The sequence below is a fragment of the Populus trichocarpa genome, chromosome 1 (assembly GCF_000002775.5).
Source record: "Populus trichocarpa isolate Nisqually-1 chromosome 1, P.trichocarpa_v4.1, whole genome shotgun sequence".
In the NCBI taxonomy this organism is placed as follows: domain Eukaryota; kingdom Viridiplantae; phylum Streptophyta; class Magnoliopsida; order Malpighiales; family Salicaceae; genus Populus; species Populus trichocarpa.
The window spans coordinates 43,199,183-43,212,091 of record NC_037285.2 but is presented as its reverse complement, the minus strand read 5'-3'; the positions used below and the strand labels follow the sequence as shown (position 1 = coordinate 43,212,091).

Below are 12,909 nucleotides of genomic sequence, written 5' to 3'. Positions count from 1 at the left end.
GGTAATGTTTTTGGGGTCAAATTTTGTTTTAGGTTTCGACTGAAAGGGTTTGTGGGGCTTAGTAAATTTGTAGGGTTTTTTGTAGTAGGGTTGATCTGGTTTGGAATAGAATTGTTGTCGGTTTTTATGTAGTGATCGTCTATGAGGAGGTTTCTGGCTTGAATATTTTTTTGGATGTGAACAGTTTCCGTTACAAGAGGGTTTTTTGGTGGAAAGGTCGAACTGGTGACAGAAACTACCAAGTTCTTGCCTGGTACGTTTCATTTCCCACTTTAGGTGCTTCTGGAGTTTAAGATCTTGGCAGATCTTCAGACCTTCCTTTTGAGTAAAGCTTACAAGTTCACCGTATGTGAGCTGGTCATATGGGATGGTTTTTGTAGTGAAGGTATCTTTGATTTTATTTCTAACCTTTTCTCCTAAGAGAATAGGTAGTCTTGCAAGGAATTTTTCTTTCCAAAAGGGTTGGTTTGAATCTTCCCTAAGCATGACTCGGGTAAGGAAGGTGTTTTTGTACCATTGAAAGTCACTTAGTTTCTTACATCTAAGGTTGGAAAGGAGTTCAGCATTTTTGTCTTTCAAATGGGAAGGGTCTCCAACAAAATGTAAGGAAATTGTAAGAATAAGGGTTGACACAGCGTCTTGGATGGTGTTTCCGGATGGGTCAAGGATGGGTGTTTGGTCCTCATATGTTTGGAAGGAGTTTAGGATATGCAGGTGATCGGTGTCAGTGAGATGGTAATCCCACCATCCTTTTAACTGGCTAGAGAAACCAGCAATAAGGAGCTCAACAATAGCTTTATCTGGGGTTCCTGTCTGGGTTTTGTAGGCATTTGCTGCCATGGTCATTTGTTGGAGAGTGTTTAGGATGTTATATTCGGACATTCCATCTATATTCCATTCATAGAGGGAAGAGGCATTATACTTGTGTTGAGTGAGAATAGTTGGTTCGTTAGTGATGGAAATGTCTGGGGCAATGGTTGTTTTGGGAGTTTGCCAGGTGAGTCTGTTTAGGGTAAGAGGTTGGTTTGGAGAAGTACCTTCATCAGAAGATTCCTGAGGACTATTCTGTAAAGCGTTGACTTGATTTGTAGAGGTAGAAGGGTTGGTTATTTGTGGTGTGTCAGGGACAGTTAAAGACGAACTGTCAAGGTGTTGTAGATGTGTTTTAATAGCTTTAAGAAAATCTATTTGGTTTTCTTGGATTTGTGTTTGGCTGGTTTTTGTAATTTGGTAGGGTTTGAAGACTGGGTTTTTTTAGCTTTAAGTCAGTTGAGGTTTTAATGTCAACTGAACTTGTAGCAGCTCTTTGTATTTGCTTCTCAAGCCGTGTAAGCTGTTTTCCCAAGGTATTGAGGTTGGTGTTTGTAAAGTTGTTTTGGTTAATGATGTGTTTTGTATTGGAAAGGGTATCATCAGTGGATAATTTGTAAGGGGCTGCCTCGACAGTCTGGTTATTATGGGTTATTTGGATATTTCTCAAAGGTGGATGTTCAGACTCAACTGTAGGTCCACTGGTGAGGTTCCATACAGGGGTTTTTGACCTTGATGTGACCGGGCATGCATGTTTAATGGATGCAAAAGGATATGAAATGTGATGTTCTGATGCATAATATAATTCGAACCAATCAAAGAATAAAATCTGTATTTTATGTAGCTCAATGAAATTATAGAATTGTTTTTGTATTTCACTTCTATGTTCGAGAAAGTTTTGAAAAAACCAATTTCGTTTTGTAGAGTTATGGGCCGAATAAAAATCCTTTTTGAAAAGTGTTTTGTCAGGAACAAAATGTTTCTCTGAAGTCAAAACATTCAGCTCGTTTTGGATATTTTCAGTAATAGCTGAAAAGGTCGGTGAAGTTGGAGGAGATGGTTGCTCAAGGTTTGTATAGACAGGTTTTGGTGTATTTGTAGTATAGTCTGCATTTTGGAAACTAGGAGAAGGGATATCGGATGTAGATTTTCTTGGAAGGTTGTCGCGGTAAGGGATATTGATAACAGAAGGGATTTTGGAAATTCTTCCCAAATCTATTGTACTAGAAGAGGAAGAGGCTTCTGAGAATCTGGAACTTGTAGAGTGTCGGTGGAAAGACAGTTTGACTTTTCCATCTGTGTATTGGGTAATATTTTTAATTTGGACATTGGGTTGAGGTGGTGGTGGTAGTTCTGGTGGTGCTGCACCTTCAAGGATCCAATCTTCTGGTAGGGATATGTCTTTCCATTGGATTGCTTTTGGGACAACAGTGTTTGAGCGGGATAAATCTGTTTGTAGTAGGAGTGTTTCACCTTTTTGAGATTGGAATTTGTGTTTGCTGGCAAAGGCTGAGAACATGGCTTTGTAATGGATTTTGAATATGAGAGCAACAGGGATAGATCCTTCGAGCATGTCATAATTGTGGGTCTTTATTTGTAGTAGCATACTTTGCAAGATATTTTTGTCTTTGAGGGATATGGTTATGTTTGGATAACAATCAAATGATACCGGCCCATTGCAAAGGCTAGACTCAATAGAACTGAGGAGGGAGTCTTGGAAGTTTTGAAATCTAGCATCACGTAGGACAGCTAGAATGGAAGTGTTTAATCCTTCTTTTGTAAGGGGTTTTATCCCGACTTGGACAAGGCCAACATGAATATACTTATAATTTCGGGCTAGATGTTTTTGTAGGGATTTTTGAGAGAGGAGTTGAATGGTTTCAAAAGGTTTGGTAAGCTGAATATCTCGCTCTTCAGTTTTGATAGTAAAATCCGTTTTGAAAATATCATATTTAGATTTTTGATAAATCTGAGTTTGAGAAATTTTTGGAATCTTCCAGTCATCAATGTTTTTTGTAAAATCTTCAATAGTTATCTCTTCACTTTGTACTATCCTTCTGCTTTCAGAAGATTCAGAGGTAGAAGAAGCTGAAATAGAAGTAGTCCTATGAAAGACGGAATCCATAGAAAGGAAAGATAAACTAGGAAACAGGCTGCAGGTTATATGGATTTATGGCCCTAAAACTCAAACGGGACTTACACCATTTAGTTGCATACCTAGAGTCTAATGGTCTCTTGTTCTTTCTAAGAATACTGGCTTTTATGTTACTATTCCTACCCAGATCCCAATAGGCTCTGATACCAGATAACAGATAAAACAATACGTGGCGTTGTTTTCGCTTCCAAAAAGCATTGGGTAAATCTGTACATATCTGCTGTTCAATTTTATTTTGGAAATCAATGATTTTCTTTTGTAAATCAGAACTTTGTAATTGTTTGTTGATACGACAAAAAGAAACATGGTTTTGCAAATCATGTAGATGGAATTGTTTCCCATGAATTAGTGCATTGATATGACAAGTATGTATGGAACATGCTTTAATCAAATTTAAATTTCGAGTCTTAGATTTTTCTAAGAAGGAAAAAACAAGTTTGGTGTTATTAATTTTGGAAGTAATACAGTTATGACGTGCTTGATATGGAGTGATCATGTCAATAAATGGAGTGCCAAGAATGATGGTATGATTGATGTCTTTTGTAACAACAAAAAATGTTTTAAGAGAAATGCCGTTATTGAAAACGGAGGCTTGGGTTTTGCCTGCAATATGTAATTTGGAATTGTTAGCAGCAGAAAGTTTTTCAGATGTATTTTGTAAAAACCTTTTTGGAACCACGCCTTCTTTGATGCAGTTCAAATCTGCACCTGTGTCGAATAGGGCAATAGTATCAAGCTTGAAATCTTCTGAGAAAACAAGAATAATTCTAATTAAATACTTCTTGGAAGATATTTGGGTTAGTACGTTTAAGAAATCATCTGGAATATGCTCAATATTTGTAAGTGTATGTGGTAATGCATGAGATTCAATGGTTTGATCCTCTGTATCAGACTCAGTATCAGACGGGCTTTCAATTTTGGACAGAAGATGTTGTAGTATGGCAGAGTCTTTCTGTTGGGCTTGTTTGAGGGTTTGTAATTCTGATTTGAGGGTTTTTATCTCAGACTGTAATTCTGGAATGGTGACTGTGGTTTTGGCTAACCGCTCTTTGTATTTGCTTCTCAAGCCGTGTAAGCTGTTTTCCCAAGGTATTGAGGTTGGTGTTTGTAAAGTTGTTTTGGTTAATGATGTGTTTTGTATTGGAAAGGGTATCATCAGTGGATAATTTGTAAGGGGCTGCCTCGACAGTCTGGTTATTATGGGTTATTTGGATATTTCTCAAAGGTGGATGTTCAGACTCAACTGTAGGTCCACTGGTGAGGTTCCATACAGGGGTTTTTGACCTTGATGTGACCGGGCATGCATGTTTAATGGATGCAAAAGGATATGAAATGTGATGTTCTGATGCATAATATAATTCGAACCAATCAAAGAATAAAATCTGTATTTTATGTAGCTCAATGAAATTATATATATATATATTATGTTTTTGGATTATTTTTTAAAAAACAATATGCGGAGACTATGTCTGGTTGCGACGCCAAACCCAAGAAATTTTCAAATTTTCAAATTTTTCTGTACTTCAAAAAAATATTTTCTTCATGTTTTTGTATTATTTTTGAAATAGTCTTTTTAAAAAACATATATTGAGATTGTGTCTGGTTGAGAGGCGAGACTCAAGAAATTGAAACATTTTTCATTTTCTTCTTTACTTTAAATTAATATTTGTTTGATATTTTTTTTCTTATCTTCAAATTAATTAGATCATGTTTGATTTTGCACTTCAAAAATTCCTTGAAAAAAATTTGAGAATTCTGAAGTTTTTTTTTTCTATACTTCAAATGATTTTTTTTTTTATGTTTTTGTATTTTGTTTTTTTTTTAAATGTTGGCATTATGTTTGGCTGAGACACTAGACCCAGGAAATTTTGAAATTTTAATTTTTTCTTTGGTTCAAAATAATAGATATATATTTTTTATATATTTTTTAAAATATTTATTTTAAAAAAATATTGAGATTTTATTTGGCTGATTTTGTGGGGCCTCTACACCCAAGAGCGGTTAGAACAGACCTAAGTGGTCGGGTCTACACCTAGCACCCAAGGCGTGGGAGACCCTGCGCTAGGTGTCTGCATGCTAGGGCCTCGACCAGCTCTAGCGCCAGGTGGCAGCAGCCTGAAGTGTGGGCAGACACGCGTGGCATGCCCATCTCTCAGGCCATCAGTCCAAGTGCCAGGTGTCCGCTGCCCCAGGGGGTGTGCGTCCAGCCAGACGCTTGAGGCCTGCAGTAATATTTGTTCAAATTTTTTTTTGTAACAATAATAATAATGATAATTGTTATATGTTTTTTTTTTTTTGCAATTTCCTTCTATTTTTAATATTAATACAAATAATAATATTGAATAATAATAGTTTTTTTTTAACATTCAATTACAATAAAAATCATAATATTTTGAATACAAATAATAATATTTAGAATACAAATAATAATATGAAACTTGTTTGACCAAAGTTGATACAGTCGTAGATATGTTTTTTCAATTTTCTTCTATCCTTAACATTAATACTTTTAATTACAATAAAGATAATAATATTTAGAATATAAATAATAATATTTATCATATTAATAATAATGATAATTATTATTAATTTTGTTTCATTGTTTTCCCTGCCGGGTTTGCCGATCAAGATGCATGGGCCTTTAAACCCAAGGGCGTTTAGAATAGACCTCGGCGGCCGGGTCTGCACCCAGCGTGTGGGTTTGGAGGCCAGGAGCGCTGGGATGGAGACCCTGCCTCGCGGGTCTGCAGAGCCCAAGGTCGCGGGGCTGCACACCCACTCGTCCTTCCGTGTGCCTTGCACTTGCAAGTGAATGGAGAATGGATTCCACTATGAAGTGATACCGCCTCTAGGTTGTGGAACAACCACGGGAAGAGGCAGCGTCGTGAGTCAACGTAGGTGCCTCTTCTTGATCGGCACCCAACGACACGTTGTTGTCATCATTTCTTCAAGAAGAACTAGATGCAATCATATGCTCACGACCTTCAATTGATTTTCCCCTATGCATCTACACAAATTTGATGAATATTTGCTAATCAATTTTGATTTTTTTAAAAAAACATTCGGCAACACATCCTCTATACTAGAGACTACCCATAATTTTCAATCTTGCAAATATACAAAATTTATGCCACAAACCAGTTGATTTTAATTTATTTCTATCAACGTGATAATGTTTTCCTAAATTGACAAGAATTTTTTGTAATTAAATTTAATTCTATATATTTAACTAACATTTATACTACAAATTTGACAATAACAATTAAAATTCAACAAAACAATAAAACATTATTGCAATGTAGACAAAAAAATAGAAAAAAAATTTAATCCTATAAATTCAATTAACATTTATACCACAAATTTAACAATAACAATTAAAATTCAACAAGCACAATAAAACATTATTGCAATGTAGACAACAAAATAGACAAAACCAAATACAAAAAAAGTATAAGCTTTAGGAATGAAAAATGCTTACCTTAATGGTGTGCTTAATTTTAGAGTTTATTTACTTGTGATAAAAAAAAAATAAAAATACATCGATAATAAAGTGAAGAAAAGAAGAAAAATAAGAAGAAAATAACTCAAAAGATTCACCATATCTTTTAATTGTCTGGATGGTAAAAACCTTAAGTTATATTACTATGAAGAGAGAAAAAAATGAACTTCTAACAGCCTCGTTGGGTTTTATATTGCATTTTTGATGATTTTAAGCAGTTTGTTCATGATTTCGTCGGTAATCATATTATTTTTAATGTAATTTTTAAATTAATAATATTTTTTAATTAATCCGTTGGTGATTCCCTTTGTAAGGTCATCTTGAAATTTTCATTCCGCACCAAAATTTTCAAAAAACCCTCTAGATTTTTAGCAGTTTGTCCATGATTCCGTCGGTAAAAAGTAGGGACAGTACATAGTCAAAGATGCATTAATTAAAAAGTATAAACAGTACACAGTCCATCGGTAATTCTCTCAGGAACTTGATACTAAGTAATTGCCATCACCGGCATGAGAAGGGGAATAGTTCCCCTCATCTCTGGAATACATCGACGGACACAAACCATCAGTGTTTCCATTGGTGTTTTGCACAGTGAACAGTGCCTGGGGAGGGGAACATTTCCCCTCGCTTTTGGAATACACCAATGAACACTAACTATCAGTGTTTCCATAGGTGTTGTTGTTACCCATTTTTGGATTCCCACAAAACCAAAAAAAATAAAAATGAGAAAATACAAAAAAATATATCAAAAAAATATTCGAAAGAAATCAAAAAATAATAGGAGTGAGAAAAGGATGTTGGAATGCTGAAAAAAGGATAGAAATTGATTGAGGAGATTCAAAAATACAAGAATTGAAATTTTAACAGTATATTTTTGACTGATGAGAGCCCCTGGGATAAGGAAAATTCAATTTGAGAAAGAAAAGTAAAAAATCAGATGGTTATGGACTCAAGTAAATTTTATCCAAGGTTTAATTGAATTTATTGAGGGTTTGATTGCAAGAAAATTGATTTTTTAAAGTCAATTTAGGCTTTTATTGGAAGAAATTAAAGTTCTGGGGTCCAATTATAATTTTGAAGAGTTGATTTGGTTAAATTAGGGGCTTAATTGCTTAATTATTGAAGTTTGATGGTCAATTAGGGACTTAATTGAAACAATCCGAAACCAAGGACCAAACCAAAAAAGCGATAAGATCAAGGGATCCAATTACAATTCATCCGGGGGCTTGATTACAAAATTATAAATACATACAAGGACCGAATCACAAATATTCATTTGAATTTTGAAACGGCGCCGTTTCATTAAAAGCACTATTCGTTGTCTCCCTCAAGAAGTCGTTTTCAGCAGTAAAGAAACAGAGATACGTTTTGCAGCAAAAGCGCCAAATTGCTCCAATCTTGGGGCACGTTTTATGGCTGCTATCCAGTTGTTTCCAGATTACAAGGCGACCGTGACCACTTACCAGCACAAGGCCGTCTCTGGCATATAAAAGCAGGAGAAGAAGACTGAAAAATGAGGAGAAAAGAGGGGGAAAAAACAGAAAGGAGATGTAAGGAAAGAGACAGGAAACAAAGGGAGAGGTAAGGAAAGAGACAGAACAGAGGAGAGAACGTGAAAAAACGATAAAAAACAGAGAGTAGCCGGGAGGAAGGGGGGAACGACAGAGGAAAGTAAGAGGAGAGGGAACAAAAGAGACAGGAAACAGAGGGAAATACAAGAGAAAAGAGTTTGAAAAAAACGAAGCAAGGCCGAACAAGGAGACCGCAACAGAAGAGCAAAGGAAGAGAAACAGAACGGTGAAGCAGAGAACACAGACAGCAGAGGAGGTCAGCATCACCACCGGTTTCCTTTCTCCCGAACCAGGTATGCTCATTTCTTTTCTTCGCAAAAAATAGATGCATGTGGGTCTAGAGAAACAAAAGGAAACAGAAGACGATTGAAAGCTTAAAGACCGTCACTTTTCTTGCACTCTGTAACCAAGGGGTCTTCGATTTTGCCACCTGCAAAAACAAAGAATGAACAGTGCGAAGGTAATTTAATTACCTTCGCAATGTTCCATGCACGCGTAAATTGAGTCACTGGCCAGGTGGCTGGGTCCAGCCCGAAAATAAAAAAAATTTCTTCAAAAATTATTTTAAAAAATATGTGATTTTCTGCAAATATTTTACTGCATTTTGATTATTATTGGTTTGTATTTTTTTACTGTAAAGATACAAATCCGGTATTAAAATATCTGATTTTTGTCAAAACATAAAAAAAATGTTTTGTTTTCATACATACGGCCAAGTCTCTCAAAAAAAAAAAAATTTCAAATTGTATTTTCAAACAATAAAATTTCAAAAAAAAGAAAAAGTTTTAGCATGCATTTTGGCTTTAATAACCAGTTTATTAAAGTCACGAGAACTGGCCAATATTTCAAAAATTCCAAATTTTTTTTTCTTTTAATATCTGGGGTTACGACCTTATACGTAAAATATATTCCGGATATTAAATTCTTTTGTTGACGTTAGAACGGTTAGGTTTTACCCAATAAGATAAGGATCTCTTTACCGAAGAGAACTTTTCTTAAACCATAGACGGACCAACAAATAGAAAACACCACAAGACTTTAAATTTTTATCAGACAATAAAACAATGCAGCTTACCTTAGGTAGGGTGTATTTGGGGTGCTAATACCTTCCCTTTACGCAACTAGTCCCCGTACCCGATCTCTGAGACCAGTTAGGGTTCCTAGTGATCAAAATACTATGTGGCGACTCCCATTCCATTTTTCCACTAATAAAAGACAAGAATTTCTTGTTTCCACACATTTGCCACATAAGATAAATTTTGAGGGTGAATGTTTTCGCTAGCTACGCCGCACACGTGCGACAAGTGTTGTGCACAGTGAACAATGGATGCGGGAGGGGAACAATTCCCCTCACCTCTAGAATACACCAACAAACACAAACCGTTGGTTTTTTCATAAGTTGTTTTGCATAGTGAATGACAAATTGTATTTGCATTCTCTATTTATCTATCCTGCAAATACTAGTATTGAAAGCTAAACGCACAACACAATAATACCAGTTCAAATAACAATTATAAAATAAATACTTATTTGTTGAGAATTTCATCAATAACTATTATATTATCGTTTATAGCATTACAATACTTTCATGTTTTCATAGTTAGTTAGAATTGTCTTCTTCTTCCTTTTCAATTGAATTGTTTTCATACATATGGCCAAGTCTCTCAAAAAAAAAAAAAATTTCAAATTGTATTTTCAAACAATAAAATTTCAAAAAAAAGAAAAAGTTTTAGCATGTATTTTGGCTTTAATAACCAGTTTATTAAAGTCACGAGAACTGGCCAATATTTCAAAAATTCCAAAATTTTTTTTTTCTTTTAATATCTGGGGTTACGACCTTATACGTAAGATATATTCCGGATATTAAATTCTTTTGTTGACGTTAGAACGGTTAGGTTTTACCCAATAAGATAAGGATCTCTTTACCGAAGAGAACTTTTCTTAAACCATAGACGGACCAACAAATAGAAAACACCACAAGACTTTAAATTTTTATCAGACAATAAAACAATGCAGCTTACCTTAGGTAGGGTGTATTTGGGGTGCTAATACCTTCCCTTTACGCAACTAGTCCCCGTACCCGATCTCTGAGACCAGTTAGGGTTCCTAGTGACCAAAATACTATGTGGCGACTCCCATTCCATTTTTCCACTAATAAAAGACAAGAATTTCTTGTTTCCACACATTTGCCACATAAGATAAATTTTGAGGGTGAATGTTTTCGCTAGCTACGCCGCACACGTGCGACAAGTGTTGTGCACAGTGAACAATGGATGCGGGAGGGGAACAATTCCCCTCACCTCTAGAATACACCAACAAACACAAACCGTTGGTTTTTTCATAAGTTGTTTTGCATAGTGAATGACAAATTGTATTTGCATTCTCTATTTATCTATCCTGCAAATACTAGTATTGAAAGCTAAACGCACAACACAATAATACCAGTTCAAATAACAATTATAAAATAAATACTTATTTGTTGAGAATTTCATCAATAACTATTATATTATCGTTTATAGCATTACAATACTTTCATGTTTTCATAGTTAGTCAGAATTGTCTTCTTCTTCCTTTTCAATTGAATTGTTGTCAGCTCCAACACAATCTTCTACATTGATATCATTGCTATCATCATCTTCATCGACTTGTGCTTGTTCGCTAGAGCTTAAAACAACATTCAACTCCTCAACATCAACAATAACAAAAATATTATCGAAGAAACGAAAATTTGAATTTTCTTCCAAGTCAATCGATAGAGCAACTCAATATGGTTCAACCAACTCATTTACTTGAAAGACATCATCTCTGATATTTGAGTCCTCGTTCTCATCCTAAACAACCTCGATATGACCCCTAGGTTTGGTTTTCAATACGGATAACCAATCAACTCTTGAGCGATCCTTTCTAAAGGAAATGATGTATGTTTAATAAACTTGCTGGCATTGCTTGGCGAAAACAAACACATCATTATTAACCAAACCATGATGAAGATTTACTCTGATTCCTCTGTTAGTGGTGTCATATCAATAGTATTTGAATAAAAAGACTCTATTATGCTGGTTAGGATATTGCAGTTCAATTACCTCTTTTAACTTTCCATTATAGTCAACTTCAAACTAACTAGAAGTCGATCCCTTATCATAAACCCCATTGTTATATGTCTTTTTACCCTGCCTATATTCTTAGTATGAAACATGTAGCCATTAGCAAAATACCCATTACAACACTTCAGTTTTCTTTAGGACCCAGACTTAGTAAAGACAATGCAATGCAACTGTAATGAAATTAAGTATCCCTTAGCATTCCTTCCCATTTTATAAACCTGGTACATCAAGTACAACAATTAATAGTGATCGAGAATTCTGTAATGAAATTAAGTATCCTTATAGACAATGAGTTTGTGATGGTACTTACATATATTCTAAACCATGTCACAAATTGTTCATCTTGTAATCAAAAGATTTGAGATTTGGTCAGCTGTGAGTTATTAGACAGTAAATATTGATGATGTTACCTATGAGGTATTCAACAATGTATAAGTTTGTGAGATTACATGAAAGAAATAGTCCATTAATAACAAAATTTAAGTAGTATACTTACTGAATAAAAGATCTTAATTCATAGCAGTTAAATAACACATTATATACTAGTATAAATTTTCTTTCAGACAAATATCTTCCCTTGACAACATTTTTTGGTGCGGGTCATCTAGGTTTGGAGACACTTCACTACTATCATCATGCCTTGGTACGCAATTGATTCTTGTTCTCAAATGAGGCTTAAAATTGTAGGAGATAAATGTTGAGATCTCCTCAACAATAGAGGCCTCACATATCGATGCCTCAACATGTGCCTTGTATTTTGCTTTTTTTTCTTAAGGTTGAACAAGTATCTGCATGAAATAAAATGAATTTTTCATTTAACAAAAACAATGAAAATACATTTTTAATTACATTGCATGTGTAATATCTAACCTTTCGAATGGATACATCCATCTATACTGAACCGGGTCTCCAACTTTTAACTCATAAGATAAATGTATGAGTTGATGCTCTATAGAGTCGAAAAACAATGGAGAAAATATCATTTCAATTTTGCATATTATCTCAATGATATTCGCTTCAAGCCTCTCAATATGTTTTGTCTGGAACTTGCTGAAGCATATATCTCTAAAAAAATGATTGATCTTTGTAAGTGCATCCCATATCTATTTTGACAATAAATCACGATAAACTAGTGGAATGAGTGTTTGTATAAACACGTGGTAGTCATGACTCTTCATTCTATACAATTTGCAATCCTCCAAATTAACCAACCTTGATATGTTCAAGGCATATCCATCGGGCAAAACGCAGACTCTTCATCCGTTAGTACACCAGTAGTTGTGCATTCTTGTCTAAGGCGAAACTTGCTTTGGGCTTTGTAACTCGTGACCCAGCATAAACCTACTCTATATTTTTACGGTGACAAAACAATGCTATATCTATTCTAACCTTGATGTTATATTTTGTCTTCCCCTTCATGTCCATGATCGTGTTGAAAATATTTTCAAACATGTTCTTTTCTATGTGCATGTTGTCAAGGTTGTGGCGGAGGAGATTGGTCTTCCAATAAGGAAGCTTCCAGAAAATACTTCGCTTTACCCAGTTGTGGGTCAAACCAAAACTATAAAATTTCTGTTTACCGGATTGGAAACTAAATACAATGCCACCGTATTCTGACACTACATCATACAATTCTTCACCAAAAAGATGCAGTGGTATGACATATTTTTTAATTCTGCCAATAAAAAAATCCTTTATGTTCTTTCTGTATATATGATCCGTTGGCAAATGAGCAACCAATTACTTGAATGGATTGAATTTATTTGTACA

At 34.9% G+C, this 12,909-nt stretch overlaps 1 protein-coding gene across 1 annotated transcript in view; it reads left to right on the top strand.

Moving 5' to 3' along the window:
• Window positions 1–3,434: 3,434 nt before the first annotated feature.
• LOC18095633 (probable disease resistance protein At4g27220) overlaps window positions 3,435–12,909 on the top strand; it is a 29,724-nt gene continuing 20,249 nt past the window's right edge. Inside the window, exons 1-2 of the mRNA XM_052447842.1 lie at window positions 3,435–3,489; window positions 3,857–4,062. Of these exons, the coding sequence (XP_052303802.1) occupies window positions 3,435–3,489; window positions 3,857–4,062 (261 nt within the window). The remainder of the gene's footprint in view (window positions 3,490–3,856; window positions 4,063–12,909) is intronic.